The sequence below is a fragment of the Mobula birostris genome, chromosome 4 (assembly GCF_030028105.1).
Source record: "Mobula birostris isolate sMobBir1 chromosome 4, sMobBir1.hap1, whole genome shotgun sequence".
Classification (NCBI taxonomy): domain Eukaryota; kingdom Metazoa; phylum Chordata; class Chondrichthyes; order Myliobatiformes; family Myliobatidae; genus Mobula; species Mobula birostris.
Window position 1 is genome coordinate 54,829,412 of NC_092373.1, and position 19,913 is coordinate 54,849,324.

Consider the following 19,913-nt stretch of genomic DNA (forward strand, 5'->3'; position numbering starts at 1 on the left):
AATCTGGCATGAGTAAATTAACAGAAAGGAATTGTCTTTGATCTAAATCAATATCACACTTCACAGAGAAAGAGCAAAGCAGCAAGGGCACATTGTGAAGCAAGCAGCCACTTTTCTTCAGGGAATAAGGACGGAGCTAACCATGCTTAAGGAAGATGTAAGGGGCAATTTGATGATCTGGGACCCTTTCAGCAAAACGTTGGCACGATGTCTGAAGGTCACCAACAGTTCCATACAGATGGGTGAGTATAATGCTGTTATTGGTTCAAAATGATTAAAAAAAGGTTCCTGGACTACTAATAACTGACAGTAAATAGAAGGGATTTTATACCATATTTCATTAGTGAAATTAAACAAAACTTGGACACAAAATGATAATTTTGGATTAGAAAATATACCCTTGGGAGTTGCTTGTGCATATGCTGGATTTAATCACTTTTCTTCAATTGGGAAATGTGATAATCTTTTTGTTATTGAAACTGCAAAGAGTATGTTGGGCAGACAAAAATAAGTGGACTGTACTGGGAAGAGAAAAAGAAAAAAAAGTCAAGTTGCAGTTTCAAAAACAGCACTAATCTGCATGCTGTTGATGAAAAGTCTGATAATGATTAGAGTGACACGTGACTGCATAGCCTTGAGACTTACAATGTGTAATTTACAGGGGGTAGCTGCTGCAAACGGGTCTCTGGTGCTGAGTCTGGTGCTGTGGCTCTGAAGGGAAGAGAGCAGAGGAGGATGCAATAGTAGTAGGAGATTCCATAGATAGAGGAGCAGATAGGAAGATCTGTGGATGTAATACAGAGACCCAGATGGTATGTTGCCTGCCCGGTTTCAGGGTCAGGGATGTCTAAAGGGGGAGGGTGAGCATCTGAGTTAAGTCAAGTCAAGTCACTTTTTATTGTTATTTCAACCATAACTGCTGGTACAGAACACAGTAAAAATGAGACAACGTTTTCCAGGACCATGGTGCTACATGAAACAATACAAAACTACACTGAACTACGTAAGAAAAAGCACGAAAACTACACTAGACTACAGACCTATCCAGGACTGCATTAAGTGCACAAAACAGTGCAGGCACTACAATAAATAATAACAAATAATAAACAAGACAGTAGGCACAGTAAAGGGCAGTAGGTTGGTGTCAGTCCAGGCTCTGGGTATTGAGGAATCTGATGGCTTGGGGGAAGAAACTGTTACATAGCCTGGTCGTGAGAGTCCAAATGCTTTGGTGCCTTTTTCCAGATGGCAGGAGGGAGAAGAGTTTATATGAGGGGTGCGTGGGGTCCTTCATAATGCTGTTTGCTTTACGGATGCAGTGTGTGATGTAAATGTCTGTGATGGCAGGAAGAGAGACCCCGATGATCTTCTCAGCTAACCTCACTATCCGCTGCAGGGTCTTGCGATCCGAGATGGTACAATTTCCAAGCCAGGCCATGATGCAGCTGCTCAGGATGCTCTCAGTACAATCTCTGTAGAATGTGGTGAGGATAGGGGGTGGGGGTGGGAGATGGACTTTTCTCAGCCTTCGCAGAAAGTAGAGACGCTGCTGGGCTTTATTTGCTATGGAGCTGGTGTTGAGGGACCAGGTGAGATTCTCTGCCAGGTGGACACCAGAAATTTGGTGCTCTTAATGATCTCTAAGGAACCAGATGTCTTGTACCAATAACATAGGAAAGAAAAGAGAGAAGGTCCTAAAGAGAGAATTTAGAGAGCTAGGTAGAAATCTGAAAAGCAGGACCTCCACAATAACTATCTCTGATTTGCTGCCTGTGCCAGGTGCCAGTGAGGGAAAGAATAGGATGATTTAGCAGATGAATGTGTGGCTGAGGAGCTGATGTATGGGACAGGGTTTCAGATTTCTGGATCATTGGGATCTCTTCTGGGGAAGGTATAACAAAGACGGGCTATGCCTGAACCTGAGGGGGACCAATATCCTTGCAGGCAGGTTTGCTAGAGCTATTGAAGAGGGTTTAAACTAATTTGGCAGGGGGATGCGAACAGGAGTGATAGAGTTGAGGATAGGCATGTTGGTTTACAAGCAGAGATAGTGTTTAGTGAGAGTGAGACTGCAGTCAGTGGGATGGGTTGCAGTGTAAAAGGAGAACAAATTTGAAAAGGGTGATGGATACAGAATTGAAGGTTTTATATTTGCATGCAGTATACGAACTAAGGTAGATGATCTTGTAGCACAGTTAAAGATTGGCAGTTACGATATTGTGGCTGAGTCACGGCTGAAAGACAATTGTAGTTGGGAGTTTAATAACCAAGGTTACGCAATCTATTGAAAGGACAGGTAGGTAGTCAAGAGGAGGAGGAGTGGCTGTCCTGATAAAAAATGAAATCAAATCTTTAAAAAGATGTGAAATAGGATTGGAAGATGTATCATCTTTGTGGGAAGAGTTAAGAAACTGCAAGGGTAAGAAGACTCTGATGGGAGTTATTTACAGGCCTCTGAACAATAGCTAGGATGTGGTCTGCAAATTACAGTGGGAGATAGAAAAAGCATGTTAAAAAGGCAATGTTACATCAGTCATGGGGGATTTCAATATGCAGATTGATTAGAAAAATCAAGTGACATTGGATCCTAAAAGAGAGGATATGTAGATTGCCTCTGAGATAGCTTATTGGAGCACCTTGTGGTTGAGCCTACAAGGGGATCAGCAATTCTGGATTGGGTGTTGTGTAATGAAGTGGATATAATTAAGGAGCTTAAGGTAAAGGAACCCTTAGGAAACAGTGTTCATAATATTATGGAATTCACCTTGCAATTTGAGAGGGAGAAACTAAAGTCAGATGTATCGGTTTTACAGTGGAGTAAAGAGAATTATAGAAGCATAAGAGAGGGGCTGACCAAAGTTGATTGGAAGACGACACAGGGATGGTGGTAGAGCAGCAAAGGCTAGAGTTTCTGGAAGTAATTTGCAAGGCATAGGATAGATACATCCCAAAGAAGAGGAATTATTCTAAAGGCAGGATGACAAGTGAAGTCAAAGCCAACATAAAAGCAAGAGACAGGGCATATAATATAGCAATAATTAGAGGGAAGTTAGATGATGGGAAATTTTTTAAAACGGGAGTCAACTAAAAAAAGCATAAGGAAGGAAAAGATGAAATATGAAGGTAAGCTAGCCAATAACATCAAAAATAATACCAAGTGATTTTTCAGATATATAAAGAATAAAAGAGAGGTGTGAATAGATATTGAACCACTGGAAAATGATGCTGGACAGATAGTAATGTGAGACAAGGAAATGGCAGACGAGCTGAATAAGTATTTTGCATCAATTTTCACTGTTGAAGACACTAGCATTATGCCGGAAGTTCGAGAATATCAAGGGGCTGAAGCGAGTGCTGTTGCTATTACTAGGGAGATGGTGCTTAGGAAACTGAATAGTCTGAAGGTAGGCAAGTCACCTGGACCTGATTTACTACACCCCAGGGTTCTAAAAGAAGTAGCTGAAGAGATTGTGGAGGCATCTGTAATGATCTTTCAAGAATCAATAGATTCTGGCATGGTTCCAGAGGACAAGAAAATTACAAATGTAACTCCATTCTTCAAGAAGAGAGAGAGACAGAAGAAAGGAAATTATAGACCAGCTAGCCTGACACAGTGGTTGGGAAGATGTTGGAGTCAATTATTAAGGATGTGGTTTTGGGGTACTTGGAGCCACATAACAAAATAGGGAAAGTCATCATGCTTTCCTTAAAATAAATCTTGCCTGACAAATCTGTTGGAATTCTTCGAAGAAATAACAAGCAGGACGGACAAAGAAGAATCAATGGGTGTTGTGTAGTTGGATTTTTAGAAGGCCTTTGATGAGGTGCCACACATAAGGCTGCTAAATAAGATTAGAGCCCAGAATATTACAGGAAAGATACTAGCATAGATACTTGCTGATTGGCAGGAGGCAAAGAGTGGTGTCCACAGGGGTCTGTGTTGGGACTGTTTCTTTTTATGTTGTATGTCAATGATTTGGATAATGAAATTGATGGCTTTCCGGCCAAGTTTGTGGACGATACAAAGATCGTTTGAGGGGCTGGTAGTGTTGAGGAAGCAGAAAGGCTGCAGAAGGACTTGGGCTACGTCCACACTAGACCGGATAATCTTGAAAACGCCGGTTTCGCGTAAAAACGACAGGCGTCCACACTAGGCGTTTTTAAAAATACCTCTGTCTACATTAAAACGGATATTTAGACGAATCTCCTCCTACTGGGCATGCGCAGGACACATAGAAAACAAGCAAAGAGGAAACGGTATACTTGGTGCGCTTATGTCTAGTTACAGACTAGTAAAAACTTAAAAGGAAATTTCCAAACCAAAGACTTGGTGCGTGTTATTATGGGGAACAAGGAAATGGCAGATGAGTTGAACTGGTACTTTGGATCTGTCTTCACTAGGGAAGACAGAAACAATCTCCCAGATATAATAGTGGCCAAAGGACCTAGGGTAATGGATGAACTGAAGGAAATTTATATTAGGCAGGAAATGGTGTTGGATAGACTGTTGGGTCTGAAGGCTGATAAGTCCCCGGGACCTGATTGTCTGCACCCCAGGGTACTTAAGGAGGTGGCTTTAGAAATCGTGGTTGCATTGGTAATCATTTTCCAATGTTCTATAGATTCAGGATCAGTTCCTGTGGATTGGAGGGTGGCTAATGTTGTCCCACTTTTCAAGAAAGGTGGGAGAAAGAAAACAGGGAATTATAGGCCGGTTAGCCTGACGTCAGTGGTGGGAAAGATGCTGGAGTCAATTATAAAAGATGAAATTACGACACATTTGGATAGCAGTAACAGGATTGGTCCGAGTCAGCATGGATTTACGAAGGGGAAATCGTGCTTGACTAATCTTCCGGAAATTTTTGAGGATGTAACTATGAAAATGGACAAGGGAGAGCCAGTAGATGTAGTATACCTGGACTTTCAGGAAGCCTTTGATAAATTCCCAGGACTAGAGGGCACAGCCTCAAAATAGAGGGATGTCCATTTAGAACAGAGAGGAGGAGGACTTTCTGTAGCCAGAGAGTGGGAATTCATTGCCACAGTTGGCTGTAGAAGCTAGGTCACTGGGTGTGTTTAAAGTGGAGGTTGATAGGTTTTTGATTAGTCTATGGTTATGGGACAAGGCAGGAGAATAGCATTGAGAGGGAAATGGATCAGCCATGTTGAAATGGCAGAGCAGACTCAATGGGCCAAATGCACTAATTCTGCTCCTATGTCTTGTGAAAAATTAGCAGGAGACAAGCATTATGTTTTGTAACTTAAAAACATTAAATCAATTCAAACGAAGATGTGGGGAGTCGGTGAATACGGATGTAGTTCAAATTTACTTTAAGGGAGGCATGCACATATTACGTGGTAATGTGATGACTGAAGCAATTAATGTATTTTTACATAAAACCTATAATGAATTATTTAAAGGAACAAGAATGCTAAATCAAACAATATATATAACAACAATACTGAATTATAAAGTACACAATAACCAGTAATTTGGCTTAAACCAGAATTGAACTGCAAATTAATTAAAATGGAATTGGATACTGGCTCGGCTGTTTCAGTCATTCCACAAAAAGAGTTTGAATACTTTAAAGATACTGAACTGCAGCCTGCAGATGTGGATTTGAGAACTTATATTGGAGAGAAGTTAACTCCTGTAGGAATGATATTCATACCAGTGAAATACAACAAATAATAAGCCATATTCAGCTTCTATGTGGTTAAAGAAAAAGGAAGGTCAGCATTGTGGGCCGCAATTGGCTGAGACAACTACAACTTGATTAAAGATCTGTCCACTGTTTGTGTGCTACTTCCCCTGCAAAAGAGTCAACTGAAAGCAAATTAAGAAAGGTACTGAGTGATGCCACACCCAAGGATGTTCAGGGATGGCACTGGAAAATTCCACCATATCAATGGAAGAACTGTGTTAAATGAAAATGCCACACCCAAGTTTTACAAAGTCCATCCAGTTACCTACCATCCATGATAAAGTAGCCAGTGAACCAGATCATATGGAGGTTGAAGGAATTCTTTCCGAGGTTGAGTGTAACTCATGGGCAATGCCAGTGCTCCCACTAGCCAAGAAGGAAGGGTCTGTCACGATCTGTGGTAATTTTAAGGTTACCATCAATCCAGTATTGAAAGCACAAATGTAGATCAATACCCCCTGCCCAGGATAGAGGATATCTTTGCAAATCTTTCTGGAGGAAAACACTTCAGCAAAGTGCACTTAGCTGAGGCCTACCTACAGATGGAGATGGAAGAAGAGTCTAAAGTGCTTCTCGCCATACATACTCATAAAGGGCTTTATCGCTATAATAGGCTTGTTTTTAGAAGAGCATCTACACCTGTACTGTGGCAGAAAGCTATGTACCAGGCGCTGTAAGGCTGCATTGGCACTCTGTGTTACCTGGATGGCATCATTATTACCAGTGAGAATGACAAGGAACATCTCCAAAATCTCAAAGCAGTGTTAAAAAGATTAGAAGATTATGGGCTCAGAGCACAACGTGACAAGTGTGAACTCTTTAAACCATGCATTACTTATTGTGGTAATGCTATTGATGCACAAGGATTACACAAGTGTGCTGAGAGAATTCAAGCAGTGGTGGATAACCCAAGGCCACAAGATACGTCACAATTGCAGTCCTTTATTAGGTTTTGTCAATTGCTATTACAGGTTGCTGCCAAACCTGGCTACTGTGCTCTACCCTTGAACTCATTACTACGGATTGGGAAGAAATCCCAGTGGACAAAGCAATGTGAGGTGGCTTTCCAAAAGACACAGGAAATGATGACATTAGATGCTGTACTCATATTATGATCCATATCATCCAGTGAAGCTTGCCTGTGGCACCTCACCTTATGGTATAGATGTAGTCATGTCACATGATATGAGTGATGGAGCTGAACGCCCTATAGCCTTTACAGCACGTTCCCTTACCACTGAAGAGAAAAGTTATGCACAGATTGATAGAGAGGCCTTGAGTCTATTTGGGGGTGTAAAACATTTCACCCAGTACCTGTATGGGAGGGGGTTTACCCTCATTACTGATCATCAAACACTGGTGTCCATTTTCAATCCACGGAAGGGTTTCTATTAACAGCAGCAGCACAAATGTAAAGATGTGCTCTTTTTCTTGGAGGATACAATTACAAGATCAAATTCGAGAGGACAACTAATGATGGAAATTATGATGAATTTCCCCACTTACCCTTGGAAAAGAAATACCTGCAAAGATTACAAAAGGTGACGTTCCTCTTGATTGTATTCTCTCTAGTGCAAACCAAAAATTTCCTTATTATGGCAGACAAATCCAAAGGAAAACCAGTAAAGACCCCACACTGTCTAAGGTCTACATGGTAGCCCAAAATGGCTGGAATGTGCAGCAGAAATTCCCGTTTTCCCATTTTTTCCAGTGCTGGGAGGAACTTGCTCTTGATGGGGGTTGCCCTTATGTGAGAATTGAGAGCTGTACCATCCAAGCTGAGAACTAAAGTGTTGGAGGAACGACAGGCTGGTCATTTAGGCGGGGTCAAAATGAAAGCGTTGGCTTGAAGCTTTGTCTGGTGGCCTGGGATGGACCGACAGATCAAGCAGCTTGCCGTGCACTGTCGGGATGCTAACACATACAGACGATGCCAAGTGCAGTGCCTCTCCATTCCTGGAAATGGCCTGTATTGCTCTTGAAGGGGATTCATGTGGATTTTGCTGGACCATTCATGGGCACCAATTTCTTGGTAGTAGTGGCTGCAGCTATAATGTGACCAGAAGTGTTCTCAATAACCTCCGCGACAAGCTTTACACACTGATGATGTGTTGAGAAGCCTCTTCTCAAGGACTGGTGTTTCAGAATGCATAGCCAGTGACAATGGACCACAGTTTGTTGTGAAACAATTTCAGTCATTCCTGAAGATGAATGGAAAAAGATTTTTACATCTGCATTGTACCAATCAACTACAAATGGCTTGGCAGAAAGGTTTGTCTAGAGTCTAAAGAATACACTGCGAACAATGTCAGCAAAACACAGAAGCTTGCCAATTTCCTCCATACCTATTGCAACACAGCAACTCACCAGCTGTGCTGTTCCTTGCGTTCACACTTGGATGTCCTCAAACCCAATCTCAGAAGGAATATGCAGAATAAACAGCTGATACAAGCAGCTCCCAGAATAGGAGGTTCAATATTTTACTCCTGGATAAGCAGTCCTACCAAGGGACTTGAGAGGTGATTAAAAGTGCGTACTTGGAAAGATTTAAGGACAGAACTGGACCACTCTCCAACACAGTAGTGATTGTGTCTGATGTCATCTGGAGACAACATATTGATCGGTTGAGGAGAGCAGAGTTAAGATGCATTCTATATTGAGTTAGAGTTTATAGCTAAGCAGACAGTCCTTCCAGGTGAGGCGACACTTCACCTGTGAGTCGGCTGGTATGATATACTGCGTTTGGTTCTCCCGGTGCGGCCTTCTATATATTGGCGAGACCCGACGCAGACTGGGAGACCGTTTCGCTGAACACCTACACTCTGTCCGCCAGAGAAAGCAGGATCTCCCAGTGGCCACACATTTTAATTCCATGTCCCATTCCCATTCTGATATGTCCATGTCAATGTTTAGAGATCTCTTGCGGGTTGTTAGGGATAAATTTGTCCCGGTGAGGAAGATAAAGAATGGTAGGGTGAAGGAACCATGGGTGACAAGTGAGGTGGAAAATCTAGTCAGGTGGAAGAAGGCAGCATACATGAAGTTTAGGAAGCAAGGATCAGCTGGGTCTATTGAGGAATATAAGGAAGCAAGAAAGGAGCTTAAAAAGGGGCTGAGAAGAGCAAGAAGAGGGCATGAGAAGGTCTTGGCAAGTAGGGTAAAGGAAAACCCCAAGGCATTCTTCAATTATGTGAAGAAAAAAAGGATGACAGGAGTGAAGGTAGGACCGATTAGAGATAAAGGTGGGAAGATGTGCCTGGAGGCTGTGGAAGTGAGCGAGGTCCTCAATGAATACTTCTCTTCGGTATTCACCAATGACAGGGAACTTGATGATGGTGAGGACAATATGAGTGAGGTTGATTTTCTGGAGCATGTTGATATTAAGGGAGAGGAGGTGTTGGAGTTGTTAAAATACATTAGGACAGATAAGTCCCCAGGGCCTGACGGAATAGTCCCCAGGCTGCTCCACGAGGCGAGAGAAGAGATTGCTGAGCCTCTGGCTAGGATCTTTATGTCCTCGTTGGCCACAGGAATGGTACCGGAGGATTGGAGGGAGGCGAATATTGTCCCCTTGTTCAAAAAAGGTAGTAGGGATAGTCCGGGTAATTATAGACCAGTGAGTCTTACGTCTGTTGTGGGAAAGCTGTTGGAAAAGATTCTTAGAGATAGGATCTCTGGGCATTTAGAGAATCATGGTCTGATCGGGGACAGTCAGCATGGCTTTGTGAAGGGCAGATCGTGTCTAACAAGCCTGATAGAGTTCTTTGAGGAGGTGACCAGGCATATAGATGAGGGTAGTGCAGTGGATGTGATCTATATGGATTTTAGTAAAGCATTTGACAAGGTTCCACACAGTAGGCTTATTCAGAAAGTTAGAAGGCATGGGATCCAGGGAAGTTTGGCCAGGTGGATTCAGAATTGGCTTGCCTGCAGAAGGCAGAGGGTGGTGGTGGAGGGAGTACATTCAGATTGGAGGATTGTGACTAGTGGTGTCCCACAGGATCTGTTCTGGGACCTCTACTTTTCATGATTTTTACTAATGACCTGGATGTGGGGGTAGAAGGGTGGGTTGGCAAGTTTGCAGATGACTCAAAGGTTGGTGGTGTTGTAGATAGTGTAGAGGATTGTCAAAGATTGCAGAGAGACATTGATAGGATGCAGAAGTGGACTGAGAAGTGGCAGATGGAGTTCAACCCAGAGAAGTGTGAGGTGGTACACTTTGGAAGGACAAACTCCAAGGCAGGGTACAAAGTAAATGGCAGGATACTTGGTAGTGTGGAGGCGCAGAGGGATCTCGGGGTACATGTCCACAGATCCCTGAAAGTTGCCTCACAGGTGGATAGGGTAGTTAAGAAAGCTTATGGGGTGTTAGCTTTCATAAGTCGAGGGATAGAGTTTAAGAGTCGCGATGTAATGATGCAGCTCTATAAAACTCTGGTTAGGCCACACTTGGAGTACTGTGTCCAGTTCTGGTCACCTCACTATAGGAAGGATGTGGAAGCATTGGAAAGGGTACAGAGGAGATTTACTAGGATGCTGCCTGGTTTAGAAAGTATACATTATGATCAGAGATTAAGGGAGCTAGGGCTTTACTCTTTGGAGAGAAGGAGGATGAGAGGAGACATGATAGAGATGTACAAGATAATAAGTGGATAGCCAGCGCCTCTTCCCCAGGGCACCACTGCTCAATACAAGAGGACATGGCTTTAAGGTAAGGGGTGGGAAGTTCAAGGGGGATATTAGAGGAAGGTTTTTTACTCAGAAGGTGGTTGGTGCGTGGAATGCACTGCCTGAGTCAGTGGTGGAGGCAGATACACTCGTGAAGTTTAAGAGACTACTCGACAGGTATATGGAGGAATTTAAAGTGGGGGCTTATATGGGAGACAGGGTTTGAGGGTCGGCAAAACATTGTGGGCTGAAGGGTCTGTACTGTGCTGTACTATTCTGTGTTCTATGTAAACTCTTCAAAAAGACTGGGTCCATCTTTGGCTACAACCCAGACTCTTCTGAGTTAGTGGTGGAGAGGAGGTCAATAAACAAACTGTTATTCATTATAGACAATCAGGTAATCCTCTCCATGACGTACTGAATAATCAGTGGAGCACCCTTTCGAACAGACTGATTCAGTTCTGCTGTCACAAGGATCATTGCCGAAAATCTTTCCAACCAAATGAAATAAGCATATACAACAGTTCATCCCTGTGCAACAGGAGAACATACATCATAGTATGATAGTCTTTATTATTATTTCATACATTATTATTGCACAATATTGCACATTGGCAAATTATTATTGTGTATATTATTCTGTACTTTATTAGTTAATATTATTATATTATTATTATTGCTCAGTATGTTGTTAAATGTTGCTGCTGTAACAAAATAATTTCCCACTTGGAATCATCAAAGTACTTATTATTATTATTTCTGTTATTATAAAAGTCGATTAATCCTCAGGGCCTGTTTAAGTGCATCTTTAGACCTTGCAGGAAGATAGGGAAGAATTTGTGGTGGCCTTTGCAGAGTTATTTGCATCATGGGTGCAATGGGAAAAGTTCCAGAAGACTAGAACATGACTAATGTTACACCATTACTTAATTGGCAGCAGAGACAAGTCGGGAAACAATAGGCCAGCAAGTCTAAGGGCAGTGGTCTTCCAGACTTACTGGGGGTAATTCTGAGGGATAGGATCTACCAGTATTTAACAGAGAAGGAATGATTAACAAAAGTCAGCACAGTTTTATGCGTGTGAAATAGTGTTTCACAAATCTGTTAAGAGTTTTTTTGAACTGGTAGCCAAGAGGATAGGTGAGGACAGGGTCGCCTAAAAATTTTGATCACGTGGGATCCAGGAAAAGCTAGCTAAGTGGATACTTGTTTGGTAGGATGCAGAGAGTGATGATTGGTTATCGAACAGGTGGCCTGTGACTAATAGTGTTCTAGAATGTTCAGGAAATATTTTTTCTCCAAAGAATGGCCAGGTGTCTGGAATTCAGTTTGAAGGGCTTCAGTGTAAAAATCCTTTCATATTTAAAAATGATGATGTGTGTTCTCTGATGAAAAGTATTCTCTGGAGCTTGGATGTTTAAACTGCCCTATTTGGCCAACAAAGACATTATGAGCCCAATGCTGTGCCATAAATTTATATGATTCAGGGTTGACTAACAAAACTCCTTTCTGCACAAGGTTTATCAATCTTCAATTACTGCCTGGATCTCTGTATTGCTAGTCATTAATTTTGTCCAGAAACACAGAAAATGTGAAATACTCTCAGAAACGTTCATTGCAAAATTTGATATATGGCCCCTTCCATTGCTAGGAAGGATCCAAGAGCAGGTTAAGGCTATGATGATCTTGATACAGGCTGAACCAACCAGACCTGCTTAGAGATTCAGATAAGTGCTTCTTGATCTGTAGACATGGATCACTGTGCAGAATAATAAGCTTGGATAGTTTTGAGGAGACTGCTGCTGTGAGTACTGTAGATGATGAAATATTAATTTATTTATTAGCGATACCGTGTGAAGTAGGCCCTTCTGGCCCTTTTTAAGCTATGCCACCCCAGCAATCCCCAATAAACCTGATTAACCCTAGCCTAATCACAGGACAATTTACAATGATCATTTAACTTGGCTGGTACGTCTTTGGACTGTGGGAGGAAATTGGAAAAAATGCTTGCATTCCGGGGGAGGACATACAGTTTTCAGACAGTGCTGAAATTGAACTCTGAACTCTGGAACACCCCAAGTTGTAAAGGTGTCGTGCTCACTGCAACATTACTGTCGTGCCCAATAGTCTAATAATAGCAAATAATCCTTAAAATTTGAAAATTTGTATACTTTTACATATGTATTATGAATATTATGAAATATTTTCTGATTTTAGTTTAGTTTTTAGTTTCCTATGGTTGATGATAATAGCAGGATATTGAATATAGTTATTGTAGTAATCACAAGCAAGAGAAAATCTGCAGATGCTGGAAGTCAGAGCAACACACACAAAATGCTGGAGGAACTCAGCAGGCCAGGCAGCATTTTGTGTGTGTTATTGTAGTAAAGTAGGTTTTCGTAAATAAAATGGTGTGAAGTATTTTATGTTTAAGAGAAAGCCACAACTCATTTATTGTACTCCATACACTGAATACAAAGAGCAGTAAAAGAACTTGACGAAATTATATCATCATGTCAGACCAGCCTCTTAAAGTGAGCCCCAGCTCAATGTTGGTGGCTGTGAATTATGTAGGTTTCTACCAGTTATATTACCGTACAGTAATAATCCCCAATGAGCAGTGAGCCCACCACTGAACATCAGATTAGACAGTTACAGATTTCATTTTTTTCTAAGATCTTCCCTCCATGGTCTCCAGACTTAAGAGTTCCAGTCATTTTCTTGTTTTCGGGTTCCAACAAACCCACTGTCACCATAGATTCCAACCTCTTTGTACTTCCTTCACACACCAAGGCAACCTAATGTCTCAAGCAACACACATCAAAGTTGCTGGTGAATGTAGCAGGCCAGGCAGCATCTCTAGGAAGAGGTACAGTCGACGTTTCAGGCCAAGACCCTTCATCAGGACTAACTGAAGGAAGAGTTAGTAAGAGGTATGAAAGTGGAAGGGGGATGGGGAGACCCAAAATGATAGGAGAAGACAGGAGGGGGAGGGATGGAGCCAAGAGCTGGACAGGTGATTGGCAAAGGGAATATGAGAGGATCATGGGACAAGAGGCCCAGGGAGAAAGACGGGGTGGGGGGGGAACCTAGAGGATGAGCAAGGGGTATAGTCAGAGGGACAGAGGGAGAAAAAAGAGAGTGAGAGAAAGAATGTGTGTGTAAAAATAAATAACGGATGGGGTACGAGGGGGAAGTGGGGCATTAGCGGAAGTTAGAAAAGTCAATGCTCATGCCATCAGGTTGGAGGCTACCCAGACAGAATATAAGGTGTTGTTCCTCCAACCTGAGTGTGGCTTCATCTTTACAGTAGAGGAGACCGTGGATAGACATGTCAGAATAGGAATGGGATGTGGAATTAAAATGTGTGGCCACTGGGAGATCCTGCTTTCTCTGGCGGACAGAGTGTAGGTGTTCAGCAAAGCGGTCTCCCAGTCTGTGTCGGGCTCGCCAATGTATAGAAGGCGACATCGGGAGCACCGGACGCAGTATATCACCCAAGCCGACTCACAGGTGAAGTGTCACCTCACCTGGAAGGACTGTCTGGGGCCCTGAATGGTGGTAAGGGAGGAAGTGTAAGGGCACGTGTAGCACTTGTTCCGCTTACAAGGATAAGTGCCAGGAGGGAGATCAGTGGGGAGGGATGAGGGGAACGAATGGACAAGGGAGTCGCGTAGGGAGCGATCCCTGCAGAAAGCGGGGGGGGGAGGGAAAGATGTGCTTAGTGGTGGGATCCCGTTGGAGGTGGCGGAAGTTACGGAGAATAATATGTTGGACCCGGAAGCTGGTGGGGTGGTAGGTGAGGACCAGGGGAACTCTATTTCTAGTGGGGTGGTGGGAGGATGGAGTGAGAGCAGATGTGCGTGAAATGGGGGAGATGCGTTTGAGAGCAGAGTTGATGGTGGAGGAAGGGAAGCCCCTTTCTTTAAAAAAAGGAGGACATCTCCCTCACCCTGGAATGAAAAGCCTCATCCTGAGAGCAGATGCGGCAGAGACAGAGGAATTGCGAGAAGGGGATGGCATTTTTGCAAGAGACAGGGTGAGAAGAGGAATAGTCCAGATAGCTGTGAGAGTCAGTAGGCTTATAGTAGACATCAGTGGATAAGCTGTCTCCAGAGATAGAGACAGAAAGATCTAGAAAGGGGAGGGAGGTGTCGGAAATGGACCAGGTAAACTTGAGGGCAGGATGAAAGTTGGAGGCAAAGTTAATAAAGTCAACGAGCTCAGCATGCGTGCAGGAAGCAGTGGCCACACATTTTAATTCCGCATCCCATTCCCATTCTGACATGTCTATTTAAATATCTGTCCAATTGTCTCTTAAAGGTAGTGATTGTGTCTGACCTTAACGCCTCCTCTGGCAACAAGTTTCAGATATCAACCACTCTCTATTGCAAAAAAAATTCCCTCAAGTCCCCTTTAAAAACCTTATCCCTATGTCTTCCTGTTAATTATCCCTCTTATTAGATAACGATTCTGATTGTCTATCCTGTTTTACAATTTTATACACCTCTATTTGTTCACTTCTCAGCCTCCTTCAGTCCAGGGAAAACAAACCAACTATTCAAAACAATCTCTCCCCCTAACTGAAGTCCTCTAAGCCAGGCTGCATCCTGGTCAATTCGCTCTGCACTTTCTTCAGCCACAGTAGCATAGCGGTAAGTGCAATGGCATTACAGCTCAGGGCGTTGGAGTTCAGAGTTCAATTCTGATGTCATCTGTAAAAAATCTGTACATCCTTCGTGTGAAATACTTGGGTTTTCTCCATATGCTCCGGTTTCCTTCCACAGTCCGAAGACGTACCAGTTAGTAGGCTAATTGGTCGTTGTTAAATTTTCCCGTGATTAGGCTAGGGTTAAAGGCTAAGCTAAGGCCGGAAAGGCCTATTCTGCACTATATCTCTAAATTTAAAAAAATACATTTGCAAGTGCATTGAAAAGCTTCCCTTTGTAATATGTTACTGAAACTAACATCGCACAATGTCCATTTCTTAATGAAATGCAGGTATATAATCTAGATTGGTCGGGTAAGTGAGTGAAAACTCGGTAAAGGAGTTTAATATAGAAAAATGTGAAGTCATATATTTCGTAGAGAGATCAAAAGACAGACTATTATCTAAATGGACAGAAAGTGCAACTAAGTGAAGTACAGAGGGATCTAGGTGTTCTTGTGCCTGAATCACAAATAATTAAGAAATGGTGTATTGACCCTTATTGCGTAGGGTTTAGCATTTAAAAATATGGAAGCTTTGTTACAGTTGTACAAGGTTTTTGTGAGAGCACACCTGGAGCACTATGTACTATTTTGATCCCTTTACCTAAGAAAGGTTACGTAGCATTGGAACCAGTCCAAAGGTGATTCACCAGGCTAATTCCTTGAATGAGAGGATTGTCCTATCGCAAGGAACTAAATGGGTTAGTTCTGTGTTCTGGGGAATGAAAGAAAAATTATCTTTTGAAACGTGATGTTACGTGATGCCATGGTGTTTCCACTAGTCAGTGGGCCTTGAACAAGGGAGCATCGTTTCAAAGTAAGGAGCCATTTATTTCAAACTGCAGTACAATTAAGTTTATTCTCACAGAGGACGGGGAATCTCTGGGATTCTCTCCCCGAAAGAATGGTGGAGGCTAACTCATTAAAAATGGAAATAGATATGTTTTTAAAAGATCAGGTGATTGAGAGTTACTGGAATTTAGCAAAGAAGAGGAGTTGATGTTTTGAAGTGGATCAGCATGATCATATTGCATGGCAGGGTTGGTTTAAAAGTCTAGATGGTTTAATCCTGCTCTTTCTTACTTGCATTCTTGTAGGTAGATAGTTTATAGGGTGATGTGATTCTTTTATCTGCGGTAAGAATATTTCTTCTCTATTTTCAACAGTTATGGGCCAGGAGAGGTCAGTAGGGATATTACACTTTCTCAGAGAGGCTTTGGGAACATCTCTGCATCTTTTCCTCTGTGATGTACTCAGAGTATTGCGTTCATTTCAGGAGACTCAAGTCTGGTATGAAAATAACATACCGGACTTGAGTCTCCTGACTCAAGTCTCTGGTATGAAATGAAGCCAAATAATACAATTAGATGCTTCAATGGTGGCCTGAAGGAAGGACATTAGATTGGCTTGGTTATCCTTCCAGGGCATCTGAAGGATTTTGTGGAGATGGAGTAGTTCTATCTATCCAGGGCTTTCATATTCTTGAGATACATGGTGTATATGTCAGAAGCACATGGGAGGATAGAGACCCCTAATAAGAATTTTGTAGGTTCAATTCTTGTTCATTAATACAAAAAATGCTTAATGTGAAAAGAACTTGTGAATTTATTATTTTCCAGCAGTCCAACAGTTTAAAAAATCTATTTTCTTTCTTTCTCCTGAGAAGGCAGTTATTACTTTTATATATACATATATGGAGGTAGATGAGAAATTCATAAACCCTTTTCACATGCAGGTGCTCTCTTCAAATGGAAATGACTCATTGTTGGATATGTTGATTGGCTGTAGCTAATCTATCATCAAGACAAATTGGCTTGATTAACCATACAAATTTGGTTTTGAAAATGTTTTCCAAAAGGTAACTGGCAAGACTGTAGCAAGACTATAATTTCATGCTGAAAACTTCTTTCAGTTAATTCAAATTAAACAAAGCTTTGTTAAAAAGGACTACTTGACTTGTAAAATAGAAGTACTCTTTACAATGCATGTATCAATGTGGTCACATGAATACAGGTTTCCTATCAAGGACTGCAGCCTTTTCAAATCTATAGTTAGAATCTTCTGATCCAAGGGAGATGCATTTGGATTCTGCAAGACTTAACCTGGCAAAAGTGGCATCCCCATCAGTACAAGACTGTTAGGAAGTTACAGGCCAAAATTAACCAATTACTGGTTGAGTGAAGAGTGTGAGCAACTGAAATCAAGCAGAGTATGAGGTTGCCTTGAAAGGCTGTGGCTGACTTTAGTCAAAACAAAGTCTCCAAGTGATAGCTGAAAAGAGGTTTGTTGTCTATATGCCATGTAAAATAGATTGATCAACTACAGTTCTAATTATGAGATTATGTAAACTAGGTAAACTGGATATGTAAAGTTGTTAATTTGTTATCTTTACAACAAGAATGGGTTTTATTTAGTTTGTCATTCAGTATAGGTTTCATTCTCTACAATGAAGGAACATGTATGGAAATTAAATTTCAAACACAGATCCAAGGGTCATGAAAATCAGTAGCATTTAACATATTTTTAGTCAGGTTAGTGAGAAGGAACTATTCACAATGGAAAGAAAACCCTGATGGACAAGTGATTTGTTTCTTTTCCCGCAGATGTACTCTAACCTGCTGAGTATTTCCAGCATCTTCTGTTTTTGTTTTGGATAAATGACAATGAATGGCTTGTTGAATGAACTTGTTGAAATAAATGTGGCTTGTTTTTGTTTTTTCTGCATCCTCACTGGGAGGGAATTAACTAACTCCATCCACAGCAGTTGATCCTGTGAAGGGTTTACTGAATTGCTGGTTAACCCCTTTTGTACCAGATGCAGCGATTCAAATCAATGGGTTTACTATACAGCATCAGGATAGATCTATAGAGTCTCTCAAAAGCAGAGGTGGAGGAATATGCCTCATGATCAACTCTTTTTGGTGCACAAATATATCAGTGCTGTCCCAATTCTGCTCATCAGACCTGGAATATTTAGCAGTTAAGTGCCGTCCTTTTTACCTACAACGCGAGTTCTCCGGGGTCATTCTGGTAGCAGTACACATTCCGCCTTAGGCCATTGTCAATCAGATTTCAGATGATCTGGGCAATGGGATCAACATGCACAAAATAGCACATCCTAACGCCTTCACCATTGGTTTGGGAGATTTTAACCAGGCCAGTCTGAGAAAAATCACATAGCAATTACCATCAACAGATTACTTGCAGTACTAGAGAAAACAACACACTGGACCATTGCTAAGCCACCATCAAGAATGCCAAACGTGCTATTCCATGCCCACACTTCGGGAAGTCTGATCACCTGGCTGTACTACTGCTCCCTGAGTATAGGCAGAGATTGAAGACTGCAGCACCAGCAGTGAGGACCAAGGGAAGCACAGGAGCACCTACAGGACTGCTTTGAATCAGTGGACTGGACTGTGTTCCGCGATTCATCTTCGAATCTGGATGAGTATGTTGCAGTTGTTACCGACTTCATTAAATCCTGTGTGGATGAGTGTGTGCCTACCAAGACTTACTGCGCATTCCCAAACCAAAAGCCGAGGACGAACCAAGAGGTACGTCCTCTGCTGAAGGCTAGATCTGTGTCATTCAAGTCCAGCAACCCAGGCCTGTACCAGAAAACCGGATGTGATTTGCAGAGGGCTATTTCAAGGGCAAAGAGACAATTTTGAATGAAGTTGGAGGTGACATCGGATGCACGACAACTGTGGCAGGGCATGCAAGACATTACTTTCGGCAAAGCAAAACCCAATAGTATGAATGGCATTAATGCTTCACTACCAGATGAACTCAGTTCTTCTGTGCCCGCTTCAAAAGGGAAAATACCACTAGAACTGTGAAGATCCGTGCTGCACCTGATGACCCTGAGATCTCTGTCTCAGAGGCCGATGTTAGGCTGCCTTTAAAGAGAATGAACCCTTGCAAGGTGGGAGGCCCCAATAGAGTACCTGGTAAGGCTCTGAAGACCTGTGCCAACTAACTGGCGGGAGCTATCAAGGACATTTTCAACCTCTCACTGCTACAGGCGGAAGTTCCCACTTGCTTCAAAAAGGCAATAATTATACCAGTGCCTAAAAAGAATAATATTAGCTGCCTTAATGACTATCATCCAGTAGCACTCACATCTACAGTGATGAAATGCTTTGAGAGGTTGATCATGACTAGACTGTACTCCTGCCACAGCAAGGACTTGGACGCATTGCAATTTGCCTATCGCCACAATAGGTCAATGGCAGATGCAATCTCAATGGCTCTCCACAGGGCTTTAGACCACCTGGACAACACAAATACCTACGTCAGGATGCTGTTCATCGACTATAGCTCAGCATTTAATACCATCATTCCCACAATCCTGATTGAGGAGTTGCAGAACCTGGCCCTCTGTACCTCCCTCTGCAATTGGACCCTCGACTTCCTAACCGGAGGACTACAATCTATGCGGGTTGGTGATATTATCTCCTCTTCGCTGATTAACACTGGTGCACTTCAGAGGGGTGTGCTTAGCCCACTGCCCTACTCTCAAAATACCCATGACTGTGTGGCTAGGCATAGCTCAAATACCATCTATAAATTTGCAGACGATACAACTATCGTTGGTAGAATCTGAGGTGGTGACAAAAGGGTGTACAGGAGTGAGATATGCCAAATAGTGGAGTGGTGCCGCAGCAACAACCTGGCATTCAATGTCAATGAGATGAAAGAGCTGATTGTGGACTTCTGGAAGGGTAAGACGAAGGAACACAAATCAATTCTCATAGAGGGATCAGAAGTGGAGACAGTGAGCAGCTTCAAGTTCCTGGGTGTCAAGATCTCTGAGGATCTAAC

At 42.4% G+C, this 19,913-nt stretch overlaps 1 protein-coding gene across 3 annotated transcripts in view; it reads left to right on the forward strand.

Annotated features, from left to right (window-relative positions):
• The window catches only part of lekr1 (Leucine-, glutamate- and lysine-rich protein 1), a 192,961-nt gene that overhangs the window by 56,429 nt on the left and 116,619 nt on the right, over positions 1-19,913 (forward strand). For all 3 annotated transcript variants that reach the window (XM_072254578.1, XM_072254577.1, XM_072254579.1), the window contains exon 4: positions 67-242. In XM_072254578.1, coding sequence (XP_072110679.1) covers positions 67-242 — 176 coding nt within the window. The remainder of the gene's footprint in view (positions 1-66; positions 243-19,913) is intronic.